General features: G+C 37.9%; 1 protein-coding gene across 3 annotated transcripts in view; it reads left to right on the top strand.

The window, feature by feature from the left end:
• Positions 1-14,176, top strand: part of MTM1 (myotubularin 1) — a 42,531-nt gene that overhangs the window by 11,918 nt on the left and 16,437 nt on the right. For all 3 annotated transcript variants that reach the window (XM_058032545.1, XM_058032543.1, XM_058032544.1), the window contains exons 5-9: positions 1,039-1,133; positions 2,163-2,273; positions 3,175-3,276; positions 11,945-12,028; positions 13,205-13,354. In XM_058032545.1, the coding sequence (XP_057888528.1) occupies positions 1,039-1,133; positions 2,163-2,273; positions 3,175-3,276; positions 11,945-12,028; positions 13,205-13,354 (542 nt within the window). The remainder of the gene's footprint in view (positions 1-1,038; positions 1,134-2,162; positions 2,274-3,174; positions 3,277-11,944; positions 12,029-13,204; positions 13,355-14,176) is intronic.

Genomic DNA, 14,176 nt, shown 5'->3' with positions numbered 1-14,176 from the left:
CTTATGCTTCCTTGACACAAGAGGGCATGAGCAGGGCTTCTCTGCTCTTGTTGGCTTTTACATACACTGTAGCATGAGGGAGATTAATGTACTGTGTAGTTTTCTTTTCTTGATGGAGGCTCTTCCTGAATGAAAGTCTCTGTTGGAGTCTTTTACTTGTGCAGCTTCTCCCCTATGGCCAGATTTGTTGGGTGCATTTGTAAACAAGATTGGCTTGTGGTGATTCAGAGTGGTGATTCAGAGGAAGTAGTTTTGTTTTTAAGGAAGAAAGTGTGAGGGAGAGGGTGTGGAACTAAGATGGATGTATGATGTGATCCTTATGGAAATTATCTGTGCTTTGGGACACTGCACTGGATTAGGGCACTTTTTGTGGAGGGCAGATAAATAGATTGGGCTAAAGAAATAAGTGGACAGGAGGAAATAAATGGAAGTCTTTAATGTCATGGTTAGACTCAATGATCTTGAGATATCTTTTCCAGCCTTAACAATTCTGTGATTGTGCTTGCATTGCTTCACTTAAATCTTTTTGAGTGGTATGTGTTAGTATTTGTTCTGTTGCCGTCCTTGCTGAAGCACTGATGGCCCTACTCTGTTTAATTGCCTCAGATTGAAATGTAATGTTTCTCTGTAGCATGGTGAGTTCCCTAAACACTCTTCAACTTGAACTACTACTCCAGTAGAGAATTGTTCACAGAGTGGTGTAATAGTATCAACAATGTATTTGTTCTGGGGTGGTGAGTAGACTGTGGTGCAGTAATAACAGTACTCCCTGTTCTGTCCCCCTGTGTAGTGCTGAGAAAGAAAGCACAAATGTAACTAGCAAGGCTGTGCACCTTATTTGGACAAGTTTAGTATATGAGTCTTTCACATTTTCTTAATAATTCAAAAATTAAAGATAAAACTCAGATGTATTACTTTCTAAATTAATTTACCTCTGAGTACAGCTCTTGTTTTATTTTACTGCTACTTAAGTAATACTGTCCTCAGCTCTCATTTTGTCTTTTCACAATCTTTTAAGAAATATTACATTTCTTACAGACAAGGATGTTATTTATATGTGTCCATTTAATGGCCCCGTTAAAGGAAGAGTGTACATCACAAACTACAGGCTGTACCTCAGAAGTGTGGAAAATGTGAGTAACATGCCACAATTACTTCATGGGATGAATTGGCTTTAAACTCTCTTCTGTTCCCCCCTACTGCCTTTGATTTATTTTCTGGCCAGTTAATTTGTTTTAGTTTTGGCACACATATGCTTGTGGGATTGCATAGGAGGCTTTTTGCTTGAAATGGTCTGTAATGTTAATAATAACCATATCTTAATTCTATAATGATTAAATAGTAATTGCCCTTTGTGCCACTGAGGTATCTGTATTACAATATAAGTTCTTTAAAATTAATTGTGCTGTAAAAGTGTGATTTTTGCCTGGTAAAATTACAGTTCAATCACTTAGACTGAGCAGATACCTTTATTTTTTGTTTGTCAGAGCTTTTTTGATAGCTGTTCCCTTTACACTTTAATCTGTGATAGATCAAGGGCAGTAACTAATGATGTGCAATAGTTCTTAAAATGGCTCTCAGTAAACCAAGACTTTGATTGTCCTTACTGTTAGAAAAGAAAAATACTTTGATCAGTAGAACCTTATATGGGTGGGGATAGTAGTAATGTGTTTGATAAGCAGTGTCATGGAAGAGAATAAAATGTGCTTGTGATCTCTTTCATAATGTTTTGTTGCCTTTTTTTTTAATAAGGATTTGGGACTATTGAACTGAGGCCTTTCTGGCTGTAGCTAACTGTAGTAGTAATGTCTTTTTTCATTTAGCTCTGCTTTATGCTGTGTATCAATAAAGCAGTATAAACCAGCAGGGGCAATCAGTGTGGAGCAGAAGGCATCTCTTAGGGTGTTGCCACTGTTTTCTCTGCATACTGAACAAGGCATGAAATATTTTTGTAGCATGTTAAACTGGATGGTGCTCAAGGCTGTAGAGTGATTGTACAGACTTCATAACATGCTGGCAGAGGTCTGAGACTCAAAGGCAGAAACATGCTTTTGTTTCCTGTATGTATTTCATGTCTGCTTTCTATTCTGGAATGCATAAAAACATTTTGCTTGTATCTTCTTTTCGCATTAATCTTTTCCTTACTCAAACTTTTCTTGCAGGATCCAGTTGTGATATTGGATGTTCCCTTGGGGGTAATTTCCAGGATTGAAAAAATGGGAGGAGCTTCAAGCAGAGGAGAGAACTCTTATGGATTAGATATAACCTGTAAAGTAAGACTTCCCAATAATTCAGTAGGAAATGAAATCTAGAGGGTTTTTTTCCTCAGTGATTACCTATTTATAGGAAGGGAAAGTACATGCTTATGGATGAATTTAAAAAGAGCTTTTTGAAACTGGACAGAGAAATAACTTTTGTATGAAGGGCTGTTTAACTGTCCTACCTGCATGCAAGGAGAGGGATTGGTCTTGCTTTCCAGATCACTAATTGACAAGGTTTTGCACATCAGTTGTATTTTAGGGCATTATTACTGCACTGCTTTGTTATTTCATTTGTTCTAAAATGAATATTTTTAATAATTCTGGTATCTTTGAAGAATATCTCAAACAAGGTCTTTGTAAACTATAAAGCCAGTGAAAAGTTTATGTAAAAAATATCTATAGTATCACAAAAAATTGTCACCATGGAAAACTGTGGTCATATGGGAGTTCCCAGTGGATAACTCAGGGTCCTTTACTGCATTCACTGAGTGTGTCCACATTTGATTCTTAGCAGCTAATGCACAGATTGCTTATTTTTGACCCAAGTGATGAGAACATAGGAACAATGTATTCCACACAGATTATTGGCAAATCTTTCTTTCAAAAACACAGTAATTCCCATCCTGCAAACTTTCAATAGCTCATCAGACTTTTTAGTGAATCAAATAGAGCCATTTCTGATGCTTCATGCCAAAGGACCGTTTGCAGCACGCAGAGTGTGGTACTGCTGTATTTGTACAATTCTTACACTCTATTCTATTTTATGGGATAAGAAATAAACCTGAACATTCACAAGGGTTTGAGGTGTGTTACAAGCAGATTCTAAATCATGTTTAGTGTATAATATAGCACTTGTACAGAGAGAAGCATCTTACAGGTTTGGTTCACCTAACAAATTATGGCTTTGTTTCAGGATATGAGGAATTTACGGTTTGCATTAAAACAAGAAGGGCACAGTAGAAGAGATATATTTGAACTCCTCACAAAATATGCTTTTCCCCAGTCACATAACTTGGTAAGTTACATCATTTCTATTGCTGAGTTGTATTAATGCAGAGTTCTTGCCAATTAACTACCTATTTGAACTAGTAATGGCTACATCATGGCTGATATAAAAGTGTAACAACAGAATCCGGGGTCAGCATAAACTAAACAGCAGCTTTTATTTTATGTATTTACAACACTTAAATCTATATATTTTGTAAAATTATGGATGTACTCCATATACACTACAGATCACCTCTGCTCCATACAGACTTCATTGCTTAGAAACTGCAAGTTATCCTCCCTAATTTGGGAATATAGGGAATACGTACCTTACTTGACTTCTTGAAAACATTAATTAATCAAGCAGTCTCCAAGGCAATGGTAAGTATGAATCACCAAGGGTTTTACTTCAGGAGAAAAAGATATGGTAAGACAACACTTGTTTTATTGATTAAACTAATGAAAAATATAACAGGAATGCATTTATGAATTTACAGATTTGTTTCAGAGTAAAAAAGTGTCTTATGGAAGAAATTGAGCAACAATGATGAAAGCTAATCATTATCTTCAATTTTTTTTAAATCCATGCACTGTCCTTATTGTGAGTGGTTTCACATCTCTTTAGTAAATGCTTTATTTTGTCCATTGTAAAACTCAATTTATACTTTAGTGGTGTGCTTTAATTTGGGATAATTGTATAAGACCACTGTCCACAAAGTATTGGGAGCTTCTGCTCTGAATTTTAAGAACTTTGTTCAAAGAAATGTTGAGTATACAAGGCTGCAGCAAGAATCTTACTTTTTTCCAGGAATGTATGTATCAGTCAATGGGATAGACTTTATAAACATTTAATTCTTTAAAATTTCTCTGCAGATATTTTCATTCTATACACAAACTGTGGAGTGAAAGCATAAGGGAAAAGATGCTTTTGCTTAGAGTAATTTGTATTGTTAACAAATAGGCCTTCAGAAATGAAACAGATTTTTACATTTGAGTAGGTGTGAGGAGCTGTAATCACAAATAAGATAGTTGTTAAAGAAGGGAATATATCTAATTCTTCTGTTGCCATTTTATCCATTTTAAAATAGAGAATGATTGAAAGGATGACAGGATATGTGAACCTTGAAAGTATGATGGAAAAGAAGAAGCTGTATGTGGAAATACCAAGTTATGGAGAGGTTCAGGTCAAAAGTGTCTTCTAGACATCACAAGGTTCTGGCTTCTGTTGCAAGAGGGTTGTGGATTGGGTTATCCAGGGCACAGTCAAGTGTATTGTTGAGTATTTCCTGTATGGTATATTCCATCATGCCCATGCAATCTCATCCACATTATCATGAGGAAGAGTGGTTTTTATTTTGAGGCTTGTATGTAGTGAATATGGGCGAATCAAGTTGTAGCTGATTAATAGAGTGTCTTGTGGGATAATCCAGCTATGGGGCATGAATACCTTGGTGATGAGATGTGCACTTGTGTTAGGTTTGTCATCCAAAAGGACCCAGAGATCCTGTCTGGTGATGGCAGTGAGTGATGTGTGGAGTTGGCCACTTCCTGCTTGATTTGCTGGACCTGTTGAACCCAATAAAGCTCATCATTATATGGCCCATGTGAAGGCTGCTTGCCAACAGAAATTAAGCTTAATAACAAAAGTCTTGATTGAGGCAGTAGTAATTTGGCCCTTGGATTCAGTAAACACAGAAGTTGGGGAGATGGTGACAGTGTGGAGGAAGAGTGGCTGTACTTTGTCTCATAACTATGTCTGAAGCAGAGCATGCCTGTTAGAAACCAGGATTACTTTGGAGGGAAATAAAGTGAGCCTGTGTTCCATCTGAAGTTGCAGCTGTCCTTATTTTCTAATGTCACAGCATTGATGAGCCCTTAACTTCAGCATGAACTAAGCAAGTGTGTGATTTTTTTGATGTGCTTTCCTTGTATTTTGGCAAGCAGTTTAAACTGATGCTGCCAAAGGTAGAATGGTTTTTCTGCCTGGTTTTCCATTCCTGTCTTGCTTTTTGCTGCATGAGTTTGAGGCTGCATGATGAACCAGATAGGGAAGTGAAAGGAACTAAAGTTAACAAGGAGATAAAAATAAAAGCTTTACTCTGAGTTACTTCCTGTCTTGTTAGTCCAAAGTGAAAGTGGTGTCAAAGCATCTCTGGGTGGATGTGAATGAGGAGGGATGATGGCACTGCTCCCTTCAGTGGCTGGTTCAGATGAAGGTTTCGCTGTGTGACTGTGGCAGTGTTGGGACTGTGCATGCCTGCCTTCCCCTTGGAGTGCAGCCAGCTCACTCGGGGAGGTGTTCTGCAGAGAATGTGCTGCAGTTCCCCATGACAGCTGAGGGGAGATGGAAGCCCTCTGATGCTCAAATCTGAGCTCTTGTTCTTCTCTGGTCTCCTCTCTACGTTTCAGTTGTGTGGTTGATTATTCTTCTAATATCAAACTGATATTTGTATAATCACTGAGCCAGCATAACTCACTTATCCAGCACAAAATATTCTGGTTAGCCCTGTACTGCTTTGGGTAATTTGGGGAGACCTGGTTTGAAATCAGTGTGCATCACAACCAGTGCAAGAGTGGACATGTGAGTGGAGCAGGGAGAAGACAGGAGAGAAAAGAGGGGGGTGTCCTGGTTTTAGCAATTATAAAATGTTAATTTAGCTCGGACCATCTTGTGGAAATGCATCCTGGATGTTTAGCTGGTTCAGCAGCACTGATACTTGTACAGCTTTGCAGTGGAAAGAAGATCTCACCAGACAATAAAGTTCTAAGGCTTTACTGTCCTGATTTTTATCTGTATTTTTATATTTTATATCATATTTTTATGTGATTGATTTTCAGCTGTAGTGGAACTTTATCCTTAGAGCTGATCCTAAACAGGAACTGGTAGAGATGCCTTGTTTCTATTTTCTTCATGTTGTTCCATTCTCGTACAAATGGATGGTAAATAAAACCCAAAAGATAATTTCTGAGTGCAGTGTACTTACTGTTTTCAAGATTTGTCTCCATCACCATCCCAACAGCAGTGTTTGAGAGCCTGTAATAAATCACAGCTGTTCCTCTGTGCCTCAGCATTGTCCTTGGTGCTTAGTTCCAGAAGCTGATTTTTGTTTGCCTCCAAATAGGCATACAAATAACCTTGAGCATAGGTTGGGTTCAGATATCCTTGAATCAGTAACACAAAGTAAAATCTGATAGCTCATCTGACTGACAGCTTAGTTGATGGGAAGCAAGCAGCTGCTGTTGCTATTTGCAAACTTGTGCTAATTGAAAGAAAATTGTTGCTGAAAGTGTTTGCTTTTTTTTAATGTTTGAAAAAATAAAATAGCCAACCTCCCCCCCCAAATGAGATGTTTTAGTACACCACAAAAGATGAGATATATTTGTCTCTGTTGTTTAGTTTCTACCTAGCTGCTGCTTCACTTCCTGATCTTACCATGAAAGTACACATCATCATTTTTACAAGATGGGTCAGCACCAGGGTATCTGCACAGTCTGTGTTTGTTCCTAACCCCAGTAGGTCTGTGAGGCTCTGGTGGCTGTGCTGAATGACTGGAACTGCTCCTCCTGGCCATGTAAAATGTCTGAGGGTTGGCTCACACCAGTGCTGCTGGATCTGCAGAGATGGCTTCAGCTGGAGCAAGGCTGCAAAGGGGTGGCAAGCTCTGACAGAGCACCTGAATTGGCAAAGAACCCCTTGGCTTGAGGCTTTGTTCCCCATGTCACATCAGAGCCAGGGCAGCAGTGGTGTGAGGTGACAGTGTTCACAAAGTTATACCAGCACTACAATGTCTGCCCTTAGGTTTTAGATCAACAGGTAAGGTGTAACTGGCTAGGTTGTAATAATGGCATACTAAACACCATTAATAATGGCAAGGATAATGATATATTTATTTTTGAATACACTGAGAAACTGTCAGCCTTTACAGTAAAGGCTGAATAACAACATAGTAATTTATTATATGTAAAAAGGATACATCAATGAGTTAGAAATAGAAAATGCAGCTGATTTTCTTCAGAAGGTGTGTGGCACCTTCTTGTACTAGTTTTGCTGCTTTCTTCCTTTGCAATGCATAAAGATTGGTGAAATATTTCCTAAATTGTATCTACACTATATATTCATGTTCAAGTATAACATGTATTTATATGCTGTGATTCCATAAAGAGTAAATATGTAGCTATTGTATTTATATTGATATTTATATATTTACATTACATTTATATTGGCAGACTGCTGGTTAAGCTGTAATTGTCAGATTGCAGATGCTTTCTCCTTTACCTCACAGAACTATGTTGTGTTTTGAGCAACCAGTGTATTACTTATTATTTTTGTGCACTACATGGGAAGGAGAAATTGAATGTTAAAGACAAGCACTCTGTCTGTAGGAGGCTTAAAAATAGAGACTGTATTGAAATTGTGGGTAAACACCTGCAAGGAAGTAAACTATTATTTGCACAGTGAAGCATAAAAAGTAGCTTACCAAAAATGTTAAGCCTTGTCTGTATCCTTCACTTTTTTTAGTATAGTTTTAGTATAGTATTCTTTAATATAATATAATGTAATATCATAAAATAATAAATCAGCCTTCTGAGAACATGGAGTCAGATTCTCATCTCTCACCTTGTCCTGGGGACCCTCACAAACACCATAAGGCAGGACTAACAATGATAAAAAGGAATTGAATTCTGTGTGTGTAGAGGGAAGAAAAAATGAATGGAGGTCAGGGTGGAGACTCTGAGTACCTAAAGTATTATTTGGGGAGAAGGAGCATCTAGGAGGGATGTACCATAGATTAGAAGGGAAGATGTGTGGAGATGGCATAGAACCAACCAACTTTTAATTAGTGTGGTATTTGAAAGGCTTTCCAGTGTGAGTGATGGTGCCCTGAGAGGGGCTGGCAGGGTTCCTGCCTTGGGGGCCATCCCATCCAAGTGCTGCTCGTGTCGCTCTGCTCTGACCTTGCTCTGCCCTCTGCATCTGAAGGCTATAAATAAAATACCCACCCAGCTGCTCTGTGCCCAGTGTGAGACCTCCCTGCTTCCCTCCCCTCATGCAAGTGTGTGTGTGAGGGGCTCTAATGGGAAGGAGCCTGTATCCACAAAAAGCTAAGCCATGGAATTTTACTGAGATAGCCCCTCTCAAATTTTACATCAGGTGATACAGAGAACCTATGCATGTTGTATTGTGAATGGCAGAATTTCTCCTTCCTGTTTATTTCTGTTCCATTTGCCTGCTGCACTGTAGAATTGCACTCAGATTTCATGTACTGTGAGGTGAAAGCTTCAGCAGTGTCGAGTCAATCAAGACATAAATATACAAACATACAGCATTTAATCTGTAATCTTGGATTATTCAGGACAAAAGTAGAAATATGTGGGTCATTAGTGCAGATGTGAAGCTAACCTGAACTATAGCAAACCCTTCTGGGATCTAAATATGTGTTTATCACCTTTGCTTGTTGACTATAATTTGGTTTATCAGTTTGGTTGCATTAGAATAATAAAATACCCAATGCAATAAAAAATGTTATTCAGTAGAAATTACTTCATATTGCTCATTATCACATTTTCTTTCAAACAAAAATAAGTCATGTCCAAACATGTGCTAAATAAGGCTTGTACTGACACAGGTCAGAAAATGTAAATGTATCCAAGCATATATCTTATGTTAAGTATATGATTCTAATGGTTATAAATGTGGGTTGCTTGTTACAGTCAAGGTGAACTGTAGTTCAAAATTAAATAGACCTTTATGAATTGAGCATGACTGTATATAGAGTATTACATCTGTGTATATCCTACTCTGTTTTAATGACAACATAACACAGCAATAATTGTGTATTTTGTTGGGAGAAGTGGGCTTGAGGTAGGGTCGTGATTTTACTGTATTTCAGACTCCAGCAGTTAGGCTGGACCAAAGCTCAGGCCATCTTCACTGAGTGTTTCAAGTCTTATCTTAGAAGCTATTGGGTGGTGGGAATGGAATTCAGATCTTTAATCTTTTGGTACAGTGAGTAAGAATTTCAGTAGTCACCAGATTACCTGTGCAGTCTGTACACAATGGTGCACATCCAAATGTGTGTGTGTGTGTCAACCTTTTGCTAAAATTTAGTTAATGCTTACAGAAGAAAAATAATTTTTAGTCATCAGATTTTAGAGATTGGTAATTTTAAAATACTATTCTTGAGTAGTATAATGCAGGAGTTTTCTCTGAAATGTTCACATAAAAATCCGAGTCCAAATTTTTCTCCATACACCTTTGCGTTCTTGGCAGTGTTCTGTGATTTGTGAAGACTTCAGGTTTTTGCTGGTTGATCTATTCTACTAAAGATTTTTTTTTTATTATTGAGGAACATAGGAGGAATTTTTAATACCTGAAATATCAACAAAACTGATGAAGAATAATTGTGCACCTAAACAGCTAAGGGCTGTGTGACTGTAAGCTTTGGTAGCAGATGTGGTAAAGCTGCTGTAGCCAAGCATTTGAAATGAATCATGCTGTACATAGTAGGACATTGTTCTTTGAGAAAGGATTCAATCCATCCCCTCATGCATAATAAATTTAACCCTGGTTTTTAAAAGATGAAAACAAAATGCACTTTTTCCTCTGTCCTGTGGATTTTTTGTGGGTGGCATGAGCAGCATACCTGCCATTTATTTTTAGTTCAGAACAACACCTTTTTAATTTTTGTCAGTAAAACCCTGTTCTGTGTACCAGCTATCACAGTGCACTGTAATAAACTCAGGAGTTTTACTTACCAAGGCTTCAGATGGGTAATTTTTACTTTCTCATGAGGAAACTTGCAGTAAGTAGGAAATTAAATAAAAGACTTATTCCTGCCTTCTAGACATCTGAGGTGACCTGTTAGGATTCCAGTGTTTCTGTTTTGTACTGTTCTAAGATTCTCCTTTGTCTCTGGGTCCCTGGTAAATTCTTAGCATAGTTGCTCTTTGGGGTATAGCAAATTCCTTTGGGAGGAGGGGATGGTTCTTGTGTGTAGCTGTGTATTAACAGTTCAGCAAATCAGTTGCATCTACTGCTTCAGATAGAGATATTCCCATTTTGCTGTATTCCTTGTTTGCAATTAAATAACCTTTTTCATGTTTTTAAATAACTTTTGATGCTTGCATCTACTCTTAATGAAATGGAGCTTTTTTCTGATAGAGTAGATGTCCACCTCTTCATCTTTTCCCTCTGTACCACTTGACCACTTGAGGGCAGTTTACTTAGTAAAAATAATTTGTAATATTTGCTTGCACTGAAGGTCTGCCTCTTTAAAAATTGTAAAGAAATTCAGAAAACAAAACTAGGCAATGCAGTGTTTACTTCTGCCAACTTGCCAATGAGTGCACTTGCTCTAAAATAGTGATTTTATTAAAAATTCTAATTTGTAAAACTAGTGACATAAAGCATCTTGAGTGAGCAGTAACATCTTTTTAAAATATTTGTTTACTTGAACTACATGAGGAAAAACCTTCTCCTTTTGAGGAGGATTCAGTTTTGTGTTTTCTGAGCTGCTCAGTGTTCAAAGCAGTGTAACTTATTGGGCTGAGCAGGATTGCCCAGAGCCTTCCTAAGGTTCAAAGCCTCCTCTTGGGGGTCTGGGGGTGGTGCAGGTTTGAAGAATTGCCTTCTCTCTGGAGCTTTGTAGGTGGAATCACAGCACCTTAGACCACAAGTTTTTTTCTTGCTTACTGGGTTTTCTGCATGTGTTGGATGTTCAGTTTAGTGCTTGGTTTCCCCTTTTAAGGTTTTTTAATAGCTCAGGGACTTTCAGCTCTTTTATTACAGATGGGCTCTGCACTGTTTCTGCTCTGGATGCAGTTGCTCAGTTAGCTCAGGACAACACATTGTCTGTTGTGTTTTCTTTTTTTGTTTTTTTTTTTTTTTTTTGTTTGAAACAACTTGGTTTCATGCTCCTTTTGGTGTCTGGAGAGTTTTTAGGCCACCAAAATAAATTTTCTCACATTACTTTTGCTTTCATCCTAAACTATAGAAACAAACCAAGGGAGGGGAAAGGGGTTAATTAGGTAATACAGCCCACTTGGAATTTGTTGGAAGGAGAAGGAAGGTAAAAGGTATGAGGACTTGCTGGAACGATCAGTGAGGCTGCTCTGCTGTATAAATGAGTTGTGAGAGCAAGCAATAAAGCAAGTAAAAAGTAAGTAATGTAAGCAGCCAACAACTTCTTTTTGGCAGCTTTTCACTTTTGTGGAGTTTTACAGTAATTGGGATTTCTCTTAGTAAATATCAGTTGGCAAGAGGATGCAGAAGGGCAGCTGCTTCCTAATGGCAATGAATAGCAATTAAAACCTTTTTCCACTTTGAATTTAGCATCTAATGTTGTATGTTGTAATTGAGACTGTGCCTATTGGAGAAATTTGGTGAGAAGACAGTGGTTTATTTAGTGATAATGTGAAATTTGGGAACTAAACCATTCTAAAATATTTCAATCTCCTGACAGTAAGAAAGAAAAAAAATCCAACCAGTTAAACTTTATAATTTCTTTTTTTATTTTTTTGTTACTTGTTCTTTGCTCCATAGTCTTTCACATACTGGATAGAAATGGAGAGAGTGTGGCTGCCATGGAGCAGTCAGCCCTATTTTGTAGTGAGCATTAGGGTATAACTGATGATGAGCCCACATATTTGCCATTTGCAGTCAGTTTGGTGTAATAAGCTTCTTTTATATCTTACAGCCTTTTTTTGCCTTTGTAAATGAAGAAAAGTTTCCTGAAAATGGGTGGATGGTGTACAACCCAATGTCTGAATACAGGAGACAGGTGAGTTATTACAGGTGCCATTGCCTGGTGCTTTCACATCTCCCAGCTTGCATAGAGGAATTGCTGTTTGTACATTTCTCTTATCAGCTGTTGGGAGAGGATGGAATTGCAACTTGAGGAAAGGTAAAGGAAAGAAATAAAACTCTTGAGCCTTTAAAAAAACACTAGAATGTCACAGGAAGGTAATCTTTGCTCTTTGAAGGAAGTTATTGACGCCTCTTACAATGTGTCACTGCTAAGTGAGCACAGGTAGGGAGAATATGGCAAATATGTAACTGTAGTGTCCTAAACATAGCTAGGATTTGTTCTTCTTCCCAAAATGAAGTGGGGGAAAAAATCCAGCTTGTTTTAGAAACAGCATTGCTTTACAGAAATTACAGATGTCTTTTATATAATATAAAATGTCTTTTATATAATATATAAAATACAGATGAGTATTCTTCCTTGCTCTTTATGTGATCTTGGAAAAATATCAATGAAAGAGGATGATATTTCATTTTAAAATGTCTGTTAGATAACTAAAGTATGACATTAAAAAAATTACATAGCAAAGAATAAGAACTTCCTTAATTTTTTTACCCCCTGTAGTTTTTTTGGTTCATGGTTAGAAGCCTAAGGCCCAAAAAAGGTAAAATACAAACACCCGCACAAACCCCACTGTGCATGTGTGGAGGACTTACCAGTATTTCTCCTGGAAATGCCTTACTGGTCAGAGTGCAACTAGATGATGTTCTTTCTCTGTAAGAAAGTTACCCTGAATCTTACTTTTAACTTGATGGTAGTACCAGGCTACAGGGAAGAAAGGTTATAGTGTGACTTTCTCCTCCACAGTCTCTCTTCACCAGGCAAGGTGGAAAAGCAGAGCTGTAGGCAAGGAGAGAAGGTAATTTTCTTTCCTCAATCCCACATTTGAAGAAATATATCTCCTAGTTTCAATAACTGTTTTGGAAGTTACTATAAGGCTAGAATTGTGTGCATAAGGGTATGAGATGGCTCTGCAGCTGTTTTAGGCTGAATCCATCTGCAATGAGCTGGTAATCTTTTTTGCTTCTATCCCTTTGACACGGTGCTTAGTTAAATTGTTGCTGTGTGGCCATAATGTCATGTGAAACTCAGAAGCAGAATTATTACTTGTTCAGCCAAAACCACATGGACTAACTGCACGTTGTGTTTTAGGGGCTGCCCAACGAGCGGTGGCGGGTGACCTTCATTAACGAGCACTACGGGCTGTGTGACACGTACCCCTCGCTCCTGGTCGTGCCCTACAACGCCACAGATGAGGATCTCAAGAAAGTTGCTGCCTTTAGGTCCCGAAATAGAATCCCAGTGAGTATTGGCTGATGGAACTTGTCTGAAAGTGTAGCTTGTTATAAGTTACATCCAGACAACTTCCTGGTGAACGTGACGCAGAGGATGCTTTTTTTTTTGGAAATGGTTGTGGCAAAATAGTTTTGATTGGCTGGTGGTTTTCACTGCTTGAAACTGGTATCTTGGTCAAACCACATTTCCGTTTTTCCCCCATCACCCATGACAGCTTCATTGGTTTTAACTTGACTTGCCCAGTAACAGTGGCCAGCAGTGCAGTTTGCCTTGATGAGGAATGAGCCTTACTGCCATATGCACTGGTTACTGTTGCTGAGTGCCCATAAAAAGTAATCACAAATGTTGTCCTACAAGCAAACCACATGGCATTTAAACATAGTTCCACTGGTCAGTCCTAAAATAAGGCCTCAGTCTCTTTTGTGAATTCTCGGGCTTTTTAATCTGTAGAATAACAGAGACCCATTTGGCTTCTGGAGTTTCTGTAATGAAAATTCTATTTCATTACAGTAAGAGAATTTTATGTATCAGCTCTTTACAGTACAATAGAAAATACTAATTTCTAACCCAATTCTTGTTTTAACTGGTATTTCCCTTTAGCAAACTTGGAAGACGTGCTGGAGTCTCAGACAGTATCAGAAAGCTGCTTCAAATCTGTTTCAAACAGATGCACAGCTCAATATGACACATATTTATTAGATATGGTATTTACTGACAGACTAGGTATATAATTATAAATTTACTATATATACACACATATCTGTATAATATGTAATGTGTATAGAATACATATGTGTAATGTATAGCCTGGGCATATAATTCTAATAA

The sequence above is a fragment of the Melospiza georgiana genome, chromosome 12, assembly GCF_028018845.1.
Source record: "Melospiza georgiana isolate bMelGeo1 chromosome 12, bMelGeo1.pri, whole genome shotgun sequence".
NCBI classification, from domain to species: Eukaryota; Metazoa; Chordata; class Aves; order Passeriformes; family Passerellidae; genus Melospiza; species Melospiza georgiana.
Note: the sequence above shows the minus strand (reverse complement) of the source record. Positions and strands in the feature narration are given on the sequence as shown.